A 10679-nucleotide genomic window follows, 5' to 3' on the forward strand; every position below is an offset into this window, starting at 1 on the left:
AACAAGCTCCGAGAGCTTGGTTCAACAGGTTCAGTGATTTCTTGCTGGAGTTTGGTTTTGTCTGCAGTATAAGAGATCCATCTCTGTTCATCTACAGGAGAAATGAAGACATAATGCTCCTCCTTCTATACGTGGATGACATAGCTCTCACTGGAAGCAACAATGAACTCATCAAGAAACTTCTGGCGACTCTGAACAAGGAATTCAAGATGAAAGACTTGGGACAGTTCCACTACTTTCTAGGACTACAAGCTCAGTTTCACTCTCAAGGTCTGTTCTTGAATCAAGAAAAATATGCAGAAGATTTGCTTCACATATCTGGGATGTCTGAATGCACTCCGGTCTCAACTCCTCTCCCTGTTCAACTTCACAGAGAGCCTGATCTTACTCCGCTGTTTCCACAACCTACTTACTTCAGAAGTCTTGCCGGAAAACTACAATACTTGACATTAACAAGGCCTGACCTTCAGTTTGCTGTCAACTACATCTGTCAAAAGATGCATGCTCCAACTGAAAATGATTTCTTGTTACTCAAGCGAGTACTCAGATACCTCAGAGGCACCACTAATCTCGGAATCTCCTTTGACTCCTCATCAGACTCCAACGTCAAGGCTTACAGTGACAGTGATTGGGGAGGATGTCCTGATACAAGGCGATCAACTGGAGGATTCTGTACTTTCCTAGGCTCAAATTTGATATCTTGGTCGGCTCAGAAGCAACAGTCTGTGTCAAGAAGCTCTACAGAGGCAGAGTACAGAACATTATCAGACACAGCAGCCGAAATAGTCTGGCTCACTAATATTATGGGAGAAATAGGTATTCCGCAATTTTCATCTCCTGAATTGTTTTGTGATAACTTGTCAGCAGTATATCTCTCAGCCACGCCAGCAATGCACAAAAAGTCCAAGCACTTCGAAGTTGATTTTCACTTTGTCCGTGAGAAAGTGGCACTAGGCAAGCTGATAGTTCATCACATACCTGGAATTCATCAACTGGCTGATATATTTACAAAGTCATTACCGATAAAGAACTATCAAGAACTCAGATTCAAACTTGGTGTGGTCGTTTCTCCCACACAAAGTTTGAGGGGGCATGTAGACAGTAAGGAAAAGAAGCAAATGGTCTGGAGACTGAAAGAGAAAACAGTTTCAGAAACACCATGTTCTGTTTCTGAAACAGAGCGACAAGAAGAAACAGTTACAGAAGAAGAAGTGGGCTTCAACATTCTAAAGGCTGAGACAAGCTTTACCAAGATGGGCTCACAAGAAACAATACCGAAGCCCACTCAGATACACTCTCAGCCAACGGCTACATTCACCAAAACACTAAGCAAGGAAAAAGACAAACCAAGTGGTCCTGCAACGTACGGAATGAAGAAGTCAGTAGCGTTGCACAATCGTTTCCAGCTGTTAGGGATCCAATGAAGAAGTGAAGACCAATGTGACAGCTAAGGGAAACACTAGGGTTTCATACTTTAGTATAAATAAGAGTCTTTACAATGTAAACAACTTCAAGCAAAAATGAAATAAGAAATGAAAAGCTTCAAACATTCTCTTTTCTAGATCTCGTAAGTTTCTTCTTGTTTACAGAAGGTGTTATTGTTATTTCAACCTTGCTATTGCGTCTTAACCAATCAGATTCTAGTGATGACGAGATTTTTGATTCTTCATCCCCTTTAAGAGAGTTTATGGATGAAGACGTGTTCCTCCAATTCATGGGCTCTAGAGTTAATTCCAGTGAATCCCTTTGAGGAATCTTGGCAGCTTTCTTGATTTCCATCATGTTGCTTTGATTGAAAAAGCTAGATTCATAACCACAAGGTCCATAACCAGACAAGGGGCTACTAGTATCAAGGTGTTCCGATCTCCTCTTAAGTGAGCAATTCCAGTGGTTCTTGATATTGTTCTCCGTCCTGTGAGTTTTCATGACCAATATTTTACAAGAAAAAGCGAATAAATTGCCAAGATCCACAACTGTCTATCAAAATCAGACAAAGCTGATCATATATCTGAGTTCTAAGGACAAACCTTCCAGGCAAGAGCTTAGCAATCTCGGCCCACTTATTGCCTTGATCTCTTTGTGCCTGAACCAGAATCAGTTCCTCTTCTCTAGTCCACGGAGTCTTTTCGATAGTCGGATTTAGATGATTATATATGCCACCTATATAACATGCAAATATATAGTAAGCTTTAATTTTATGGGGGTAAACGTGGAGTTGAATGTGAAAAGAAAAAAAACATACCTTTTACGACATTTCTTGCCAATGCGACCAAGGAGTTGCTTGGATATTTTGGACCATTTAGGCTTCTCATTCTAAATAAAGACATTAACCAATTCACTCAAGAGATCATCTTCCTAAAAATAACAAGAGAAATTTATATGATCGTCAGCAAAAAAAATAAGGAATTAGTAGGATGAAAGGATATCAAGAAAAGTTGATTACCTCTTTTCTCCAAGGTCCTTTGTTGAGGTTAGGATTAAGAACTTTAAGCCAACGGTGTTGACACTGGACATCAGTCTTCCTCTTGTCTTTTCTCCCGGGAACACACTCAGCTAATTAACCAAAAGACAAGAGAGATACAAACATATATATATATGGGGTTTTTGCCAAAACTAACCCACAACTTAATTTTAATCCCAAACCTATACCCAAACTTGAATCAAATGCAAAACTAACCTAAAAGCCTAGTGAAATTACAGCTCAGCCCCTTGTGACCAAACAAAAAAACAGAAGCCATTTTTACGAATATAGCCCTAGTAAATCGTCTGAGTCGTCTGAGATGTTGGAAGTCGTCTGGACGACTGAAGTGTAAGTCGTCTGGTACCAGTTTATTTTAAAAATAATTTATAAATCTTGTAAAAAAATATTTTGATGGGTGAAAAATAAAAATCAAGTAATTATAAACAGTTTTAAGTGATATAAATTAAGATATGATAAAATTGATTTGTTTTGAAGATAGATGAGTGGAAGTAGTGAATCATGAAATATTTTGGTTTAGGAGTTTGGCAAACATATGTTGTAGTATTGTATGTATTGTTAGGGTTAGATTTTGAAAAACTAAAATGTTTTTTTCAAAAATTAGTTTTCACCTATATGTGTTTATTTCTGTGTATAGTAAACACTTTTCAAGTTTGATTTGGTTTTATGAAGTGTTTAATTAGATAATTAAGTTTAGGGGTTATGTTTAGCGTGTGGACGACTTATATTTCAGTCGTCTGTTGAATAATTTATCCGGACGACGTATATTTCAGTCGTCCACATCGTACCGAACCTTTAATTTTACCAATGTACGTTTTAACCTAACCGGATCATTTTACTCGGACGACTTACATTTCAGTCGTCTGGTGAAGAAATTAAAACAGACGACTTACATGTAAGTCGTCCAAATATTCCCGCCTAAATTTTTTTTTAAAAATTATTTTTCCGCTTAAATAATTTAAACCAGACGACTTACTTGTAAGTCGTCTGAAAAGTCTTCTATTTTAGTTTCCCGCTAAAAATATTTAATTTCCCACTTAAAATATTAAACTCTTCTGGACGACTTACATGTAAGTCGTCTATTTTAATTTCTTCACCAGACGACTGAAATGTAAGTCGTCCAGGAAGTCGTCTGAGTCAAAAATATTTAACCTAATTGGATTTTTTGTCTCCCTATATAAAGAAAAATTTACACATTCTCTCTCCTCCTCTCAAATGGCTGCAACAAAAATGTAATGTTCATCATTCTAAAACTCTCCAACCTCTCTCTAATCTCTTTGACTTGAAAACACCAAACTTTATATGAATTTTTCAGTTTTGTCTCATGTATTTCTTACTAATCTATCTCTTTTGCAGGTTTTTAATCAAATGGTACTCATCTTCCACTAATTTAAAGGTAGATCTATTAATTTTAGATATGTATTTTTGTGTGTTCTATAAATGTAGATTTATCTAATCTTCCACTCATTTTCTCTATTTTTAAGTCATTTGAACGTTTTTGGATATGCAGGTTTTTCAGATCTGGATTTGATATGCAGGTTTTTCAGATCTGGAAGACTTCTGGGACGACTTACCTGTTAGTCGTCTGGAAGTCGTCTGGACTTCTTGGAAGTCTTCTGACAAAGTCGTCTGGACTTCCAGGAAGTCGTCTGGATTTTTCTGAGCGTTTTGGTAAGTTCTTATGTTTGATTTTTCTTCATTTGGTAACTTCTTGTTGTATAAAGTTCTTACTTTTTTCCCAAACTAAAACTCTCCAAACCCACTCTAATCTCTTTGACTTGAAAACACCAAACTTTATATGAATTTTTCAATTTTGTCTCATGTCTTTCTTACTAATCTATCTTTTTGGAGGTTTTTAATTAGATGGTACTCATCTTCCACTAATTTAAAGGTAGATCTATTATTTTTAGATATGTATTTTTGTGTGTTCTGTAAAGGTAGATTTATCTAATCTTCCACTCATTTTTTCTGTTTTTAAGCCATTTGAACGTTTTTGAATATGCAGGTTTTTCAGATCTGGATTTAATATGCAGGTTTTTCAGATCTGGATGTCTTCTGGGACAACTTACCTGTTAGTCGTCTGGAAGTCGTCTGGAAGTCGTTTGGAAGTCGTCTGAACTTCCTAAAAGTCGTCTGGACTTCCTGTAAAGTCGTCTGGAAGTCGTCTGAACTTCCTAAAAGTCTTCTGACAAATTCGTCTGAACTTCCTGGAAGTCGTCTGGACTTTTTAGAAGTCGTTTGGACTTCTTAAAAGTCGTCTGGTCTTGTCTACTCAAGTGGAATCCAAGCTTGTCTTTGTAGAGGAATGATCTATAATAGTTTTGTTTGTGGTATGTTTTGTGAATTGTATGTCTACTCTTTTAGTTGTGAATTTTTTGTAAAATCAGTAATAATGTTTTCCAAGATGTATTAAATGTGCTAACAATGTGTTTACACATTTACAAATCAATGAAATAATAGACTTCAGTAGTCTTTTTCTTATCTTTGGATCTCTCATATGCAATAATAAACTCCAATGGACTTTTTCTCATCTTAATAAACAAGAATGTTGGTAGCTTCATATTGATACAACATTTTAAGAAGCATTTAACCCTTCTTCCAACTCATAACAATAGTCATCATTATTGTCTATAACAATAATACTTAAGAGATGAAAACAAACAATAGTAACTAGTCAAAGCATATCATATTTTTTATAAGTTTGCGTTGAAAAACTTAGTCAAATTTAGTAAAACTAAGGGAGAGAACATGTTTTGTAAATATGAGTTTTACATATCTTGAAGTTACTTATCACTCTTAAAAATACAAGTTATTCAAAAACTAACATAGAAGACTTAAAAACTACCGGAGAAGACGCGGACGACTTCAATATAAGTTGTCTAGACGACTAAACTATACGTCGTCTGGTCAACGCAGAGGTTATTTTTGCAATTGACTTTGAAATCTGTTATTTCGGACGACTGAAAGTTAAGTCGTCTACTATTGTTTGGTTAAAAAAACTCCAAAAAAGCTAGACGACTTACATTTCAGTCGTCAGAGGTTAGTTTTGCATTTGACTGGATTATTTCAGAAGTTTGACTTTTTGGACGACTTACATTTCAGTCGTCTAGTGAAAATTAAAATAATAATAGTCGTCATAGGTTAGTTTTGTAATTGAAAAAATAAACTTCAAGATTTAATTATATACAGACGACTTATAATTCAGTCGTCCACGAGACGACTGAAATGTAAGTCGTCCAAGATTTACCAGGTTTGACCAGAATCTCGGAAAAAAATCCTGGACGACTTACAATTAAGTCGTCTGGTGGACGACTGAATTATAAGTCGTCTGTGTATAATTAAATCTTGAAATTTTTTTTTCAATTGCAAAACTAACCTATGACGACTTAACTGTAAGTCGTCTACTTTTTAAAAAATATTATTATTTTAATTTTCGCCAGACGACTGAAATGTAAGTCGTCTGGGTTGTGTCAAACTTCTGAAATTATCCAGTCAAATGCAAAACTAACCTATGACGACTGAAATGTAAGTCGTCTAGGTTCTTTGGAAATTTTTTTGAAACCAAACAATAGTAGACGACTTAACTTTCAGTCGTCTCAGGTTACAGATTTCAAAGTCAATTGCAAAAATAACCTCTGCGTTGACCAGACGACTTCCAGGTAAGTCGTCTACAGCCAGACGACTTCCAGGTAAGTCGTCTACAGCCAGACGACTTCCAAGTAAGTCGTCTGACGAACAGATCTGGAAAAAAACTCGATGTCATACCTTAAATTGGTGAGATAAGTTCCTTAGCATACATAAGGCTTCTCCAAGCACACAGAATCACAAACAAAAGTCACCCACCCAGAATCGTTAGCTTCTATGACTCTATGAACCATAAAAAATTTAGAATCAAAATCTTGGGTTTTTTTTAGCTCATTGTGGAGAGAAAGTGAGAGATATGTTGTGTTTAGTTCACAAGAATGGAAAAAGAAGAAGGGTAAATCGATTTTGGAAGGATTAAGAGCTTCAAATTGGTTGTTCATGGTGGTTGTGGTATTGATGACAATGGCAATATTGTAATTACTTGAAGATGATGAGGGTGAGAGAGTAAAAATGTCATTTTCGAAAAAAAAAAAATTGATGGCATTTTCGTAAATTATATGAACTTGTGGGGTGAATAGGGCAAAACGAATTTTCAAAAAAAAGGGAGGTTAGTTTTGTGTTTGACTTTAAGTTGTAGGTCAATTTTGCAAAAACCCCTATATATATATATATTGGATAGGTCATAGGTGTACAAGAGTTTTTGAGATGACAAAACCAAAATCAAAATATCAATTACCTATCTTTTTCCAATTCTTTCCTTTGTACCTCCACACACCATTCATCAAGAGTTTGTCCTTGACAAAAATAACAAATAAGATGATGGAAAGAAAGATTTTCACCAATCACACAAAGAATATTCCACATGAAAAAATTGAGCTACCTGCTCTGGGGTCCATCCTCCTTTATTTGATCTTCTGGTAGGACCACTTATTCTTCTGCATCTTTGACCAGACATGAAACATCAATAATCGAACACAACCTTGTTAATTTATCACATATATATATACAGTTGTTCATAAATACACACTGGAAGAAAGAAGATTATATAAGAAGAAGAACATACTCTTGAGAGTCAATTGCACAAGTAGGAGGAGTAACTTGGGCGCTAATATCAGACCAAGATCGAATCAAATGCTTAGATTCTACCATTATTTCTGAATAAAAATATATGGACGAAACCGTAACTAACGACGACAATTCACCAAATCCGAGGAGTTACTAATAATTACATATTTTTTCTTAAATTATAAAATCAAACGGAGATTCAACAGGAGAACAGAGAAACATTATTTACTGGATAACAAGAATGTAAATATCTCGGAGTAGAGAAATTAGGGATTTGTGTTATCCTTGAGAAGTTACTGACTAGTAACGGCTACCAATATAATGTCATTGAAGGACCTTTCTCCAAAGTTAACTCAAGAGTTGTTGAAGTTTTAAGTCTAAGGAGATCGACTGTTTATGTTGTTTTGAGTTAATGACTTCTCAAGAAGAAGTTGGTGTAATAAATTACTAATACAGATTTGTTCTGTTGAATGGTTTGTCTAATAATTTATACATCACATATTCTCATATTTACTGTTAAAGGCATCTGAATGACATAAAATTTTTAAAAACGACTGATCAAAGGACATGGTCAAGTCAAATTAAAAAACGCATAAAAAACAATGAAAATGTCTGCATGTAGCTTATTTAGTCACCCCTCTTTCTCTTTTGACTCAACTTCAGAATTTGAACTAAACTTGGAACATAATCATAAAAAACATCTATGGCTTCTCCATTCACTTGTTTTACTTCCTTATCCTCCCCAACAACGTATACCCTCCCTGATTCTTTCAATTTCTCATCCTCCTCCCCAACAACGCACAGGTCTGGAATATATAAACTCTCACAACACAAGAAGACTTTCTTCTCATCGTCGAACAAAAAACTTACGATATTTACCAACCAATCACGTTTCCATTTATCCATTGTGAAGACCTTGTTCCACTCATCAATCTTATTTGTTACCCATATCTCTCTACTCAACGTATCTGAGGGTAGTAATAGCACCGAAAGTTTCTCTTCTCCAACAACTGATAGAGAAATAGTCGAAATACCAGATCTATAATAGGGAAGACGCATACGTACTCCAAATCTCTCTTGTGTATAATCAAAACTGACTAACACCATGGTTCTCTCTTTTTTATCCCAAGTAACCCAATACGTCTTTCCCCTCCATGACACGGCGTCCGAAAACCTAGTTAAGTTGTAGTCATTAGTGACGTCTAGAATCCTCCATGAATTACATCCAAACTCATAGATTTCGAATCTTGCCTTGTCCTCATATTCATCGCATCTCAATATTTTGTAGCTAATATTGTTGGATTTGATGTCTTGGTAGGATCCAAGAGTATAGGTGTCGGTCATCTTGTGACGATTACCGGGTTTGATCCACCTGGCTTGACGTGTACAAGGGTTACAAACCACTAGTCCAGTCTTTTTTTGGTTAGTGCATAATAATAAGCCGTCGCAGTGGAAGACTTCAGAAATTACGAATTGTTTATAAATATAAACAGGGTCGGTTAGTCTGATCTCATCTATGACCTCTATAGATGGGCATCCATTGACTCTCAACGAACAAATCTTCAATCTACCTAAAAACCCGAAGAGAACCTGAGACTGCTTTGGAGCTTTACGAAAGTGTTTCTCCGTGAATCCCTGGTCTTTCAATAAAGCGTTCCATCGTTTGCAAGTAGTTCGAAACCGTTTCAGAGATGCCGCTGGGACGCGAGAGAGTATCTCCTCTATCAAATCCTCAGGAAGGTCCGACATATGTATCATTGATCTCCTAAAGGAAGAAGGTGCCGCTGGCTTTGACTGCTCTTTAGGGTTTTTGCGGTATACTTCACGTTTGCTTCCTTCTGACTCTAAATAAATATATTGAAAAATTATATTATTATTTTTTTTTCTTTTTCTTTTCAGAATGTAAAATTATTATTCAACAAAAAAAAAGGCCTTTTTACAAGCCTTTTTATCGTTTTGAGGAAGGTGTTCAATTTGGAATTCAGTTTGGTTTTGGTTTTGGTTTTGTTTTTTGGTTTTCGGTTTTCGGTTTGTAACATGACTGTTTTTTTTTTTAATGTGTCTTTCTTAGCTAAATCAGGAATGAAAATACTACAGTGATAGTGCACGTTTCCTCTAGAAAACGATACCTACAAGTGGGAAGGAGAGCAAGCCTAAAGTTGTTGCAGCTTGGAGGATTAGTCAGAAGTTGTAGACCTGCGACGATGCAGGTGTATATGAAGCTATTCGAGGTTATGATTGGCCGCTCATCAGGTAGCACTATGGAGTATTACATGATACTTCTTAAAATAAAAGCTAATGGCAAATTATCTTGTGAGTGTGAAATGAAACCGTTTTGGAGAATGAATAAAATGCTATATTCTCTAAGTACACTCATAATTAATCAAGCATGTTCACGGCCAAAATAAACCCAATAAAAAACCTAGTTGTATGAGAAAATGAGATGTGTTTTAGCTATTATCTCGATTTACGTCAAAAGTCTGAGGGGTTCAAGACATTATGTTTACCACCTTTTCAAGTAAGTCTAATAACTATTAACAATGATTGGTTCAAAGCTGGAAAAATGCTACAAACTTTTCATACAGTGGATTTTTTTCTTGTACTCTCAAAAATTCTTCTGAGTTTTGTCTAGGAAATCAAGTATGTCAAGTCTATCGAGTTGTCATGTGTCTAGATTGAGTTCTATTCATGTGGAGGATTGTTAGAACTCGTTTTTGACGAAATGGTTTTAGACCATTTGCCGGTATGTTTCCATGCGGGACGTTCGTAAAGCACTATCACTATGAAATAGTGTAATCACATGTCAAAATTAGAGTGGTTGTGAATAAGAAATGAAGATCCAAAGTGGATTGGATGTAAAATTTAAAATGAAACATTTATAAAATATCCCATTGGAATATAAAGTGAAAAAGGAGATATATGGACCAGACTAGAGTTTTGGGATTTGAAAATGGGCTTGGAGTCTAAAAGATTAATAATTCTTTTTACCAAAAATCATTTTCAAATTTATTGTTGAACAAGTCAACAAATATCTTTCTTCTTTATGTAAGTTTTTGTGATTTAAAGTGCATGGATTATTTTTTATGTTACAAAAAAATAATTATGACTTTAGAGAATGAATTCTCATTAATACAAAAGATTTCTTGCACTTTATGGAAAAATAAAGGGATAATTTGAAAAGTATCCTATTTATGACTTCAATTTTAAAAAAAATACACTTGTTTTTTTTTTTTTTGTTGCGCAAGGAATGAAGGAACTTGTGTGTTATAGAGATACTAGGTGGATCGCCCGCACGCATGTGCGGGTACTTATGTTACATGTATATAGTTAATATAAAAGATTTGATGTTACATATTGATATATATACTATGTTCATATGAACAAAGGATACATTAGAACGTTTAGAAAACGATCACATTTAACACTAATCTTAAAACATCAGAAAAATATAATTGAGAAAAAATCAATATTTCACGTATAACCCCAATAAAAAAATCAGCCATGAAATATAAAAGAGAGATTTAAATTACCTGAGATTTATTATCATTGG

At 35.1% G+C, this 10679-nt stretch overlaps 2 protein-coding genes across 2 annotated transcripts; both read right to left on the reverse strand.

Moving 5' to 3' along the window:
- Positions 1-1542: 1542 nt before the first annotated feature.
- On the reverse strand, positions 1543-2514 carry LOC125606297 (transcription factor MYB3R-2-like). Its single transcript, XM_048775346.1, has 4 exons — positions 2444-2514; positions 2243-2313; positions 2028-2160; positions 1543-1912 (listed from the first exon to the last, which is right to left on the reverse strand). The coding sequence occupies exons 1-4, from the start codon at positions 2512-2514 to the stop codon at positions 1543-1545; spliced, it is 645 nt and encodes a 214-aa protein (XP_048631303.1).
- Positions 2515-6744: 4230 nt separating this feature from the next.
- Positions 6745-10327, reverse strand: LOC125606301 (probable F-box protein At5g47300). The gene has a single exon (XM_048775349.1). It carries the CDS (start codon positions 8885-8887, stop codon positions 7757-7759), a length of 1131 nt encoding a protein of 376 aa, XP_048631306.1. The 5' UTR covers positions 8888-10327; the 3' UTR covers positions 6745-7756.
- Positions 10328-10679: the final 352 nt, after the last annotated feature.

This window comes from Brassica napus, unplaced genomic scaffold, assembly GCF_020379485.1.
Source record: "Brassica napus cultivar Da-Ae unplaced genomic scaffold, Da-Ae ScsIHWf_834;HRSCAF=1189, whole genome shotgun sequence".
In the NCBI taxonomy this organism is placed as follows: Eukaryota; Viridiplantae; Streptophyta; class Magnoliopsida; order Brassicales; family Brassicaceae; genus Brassica; species Brassica napus.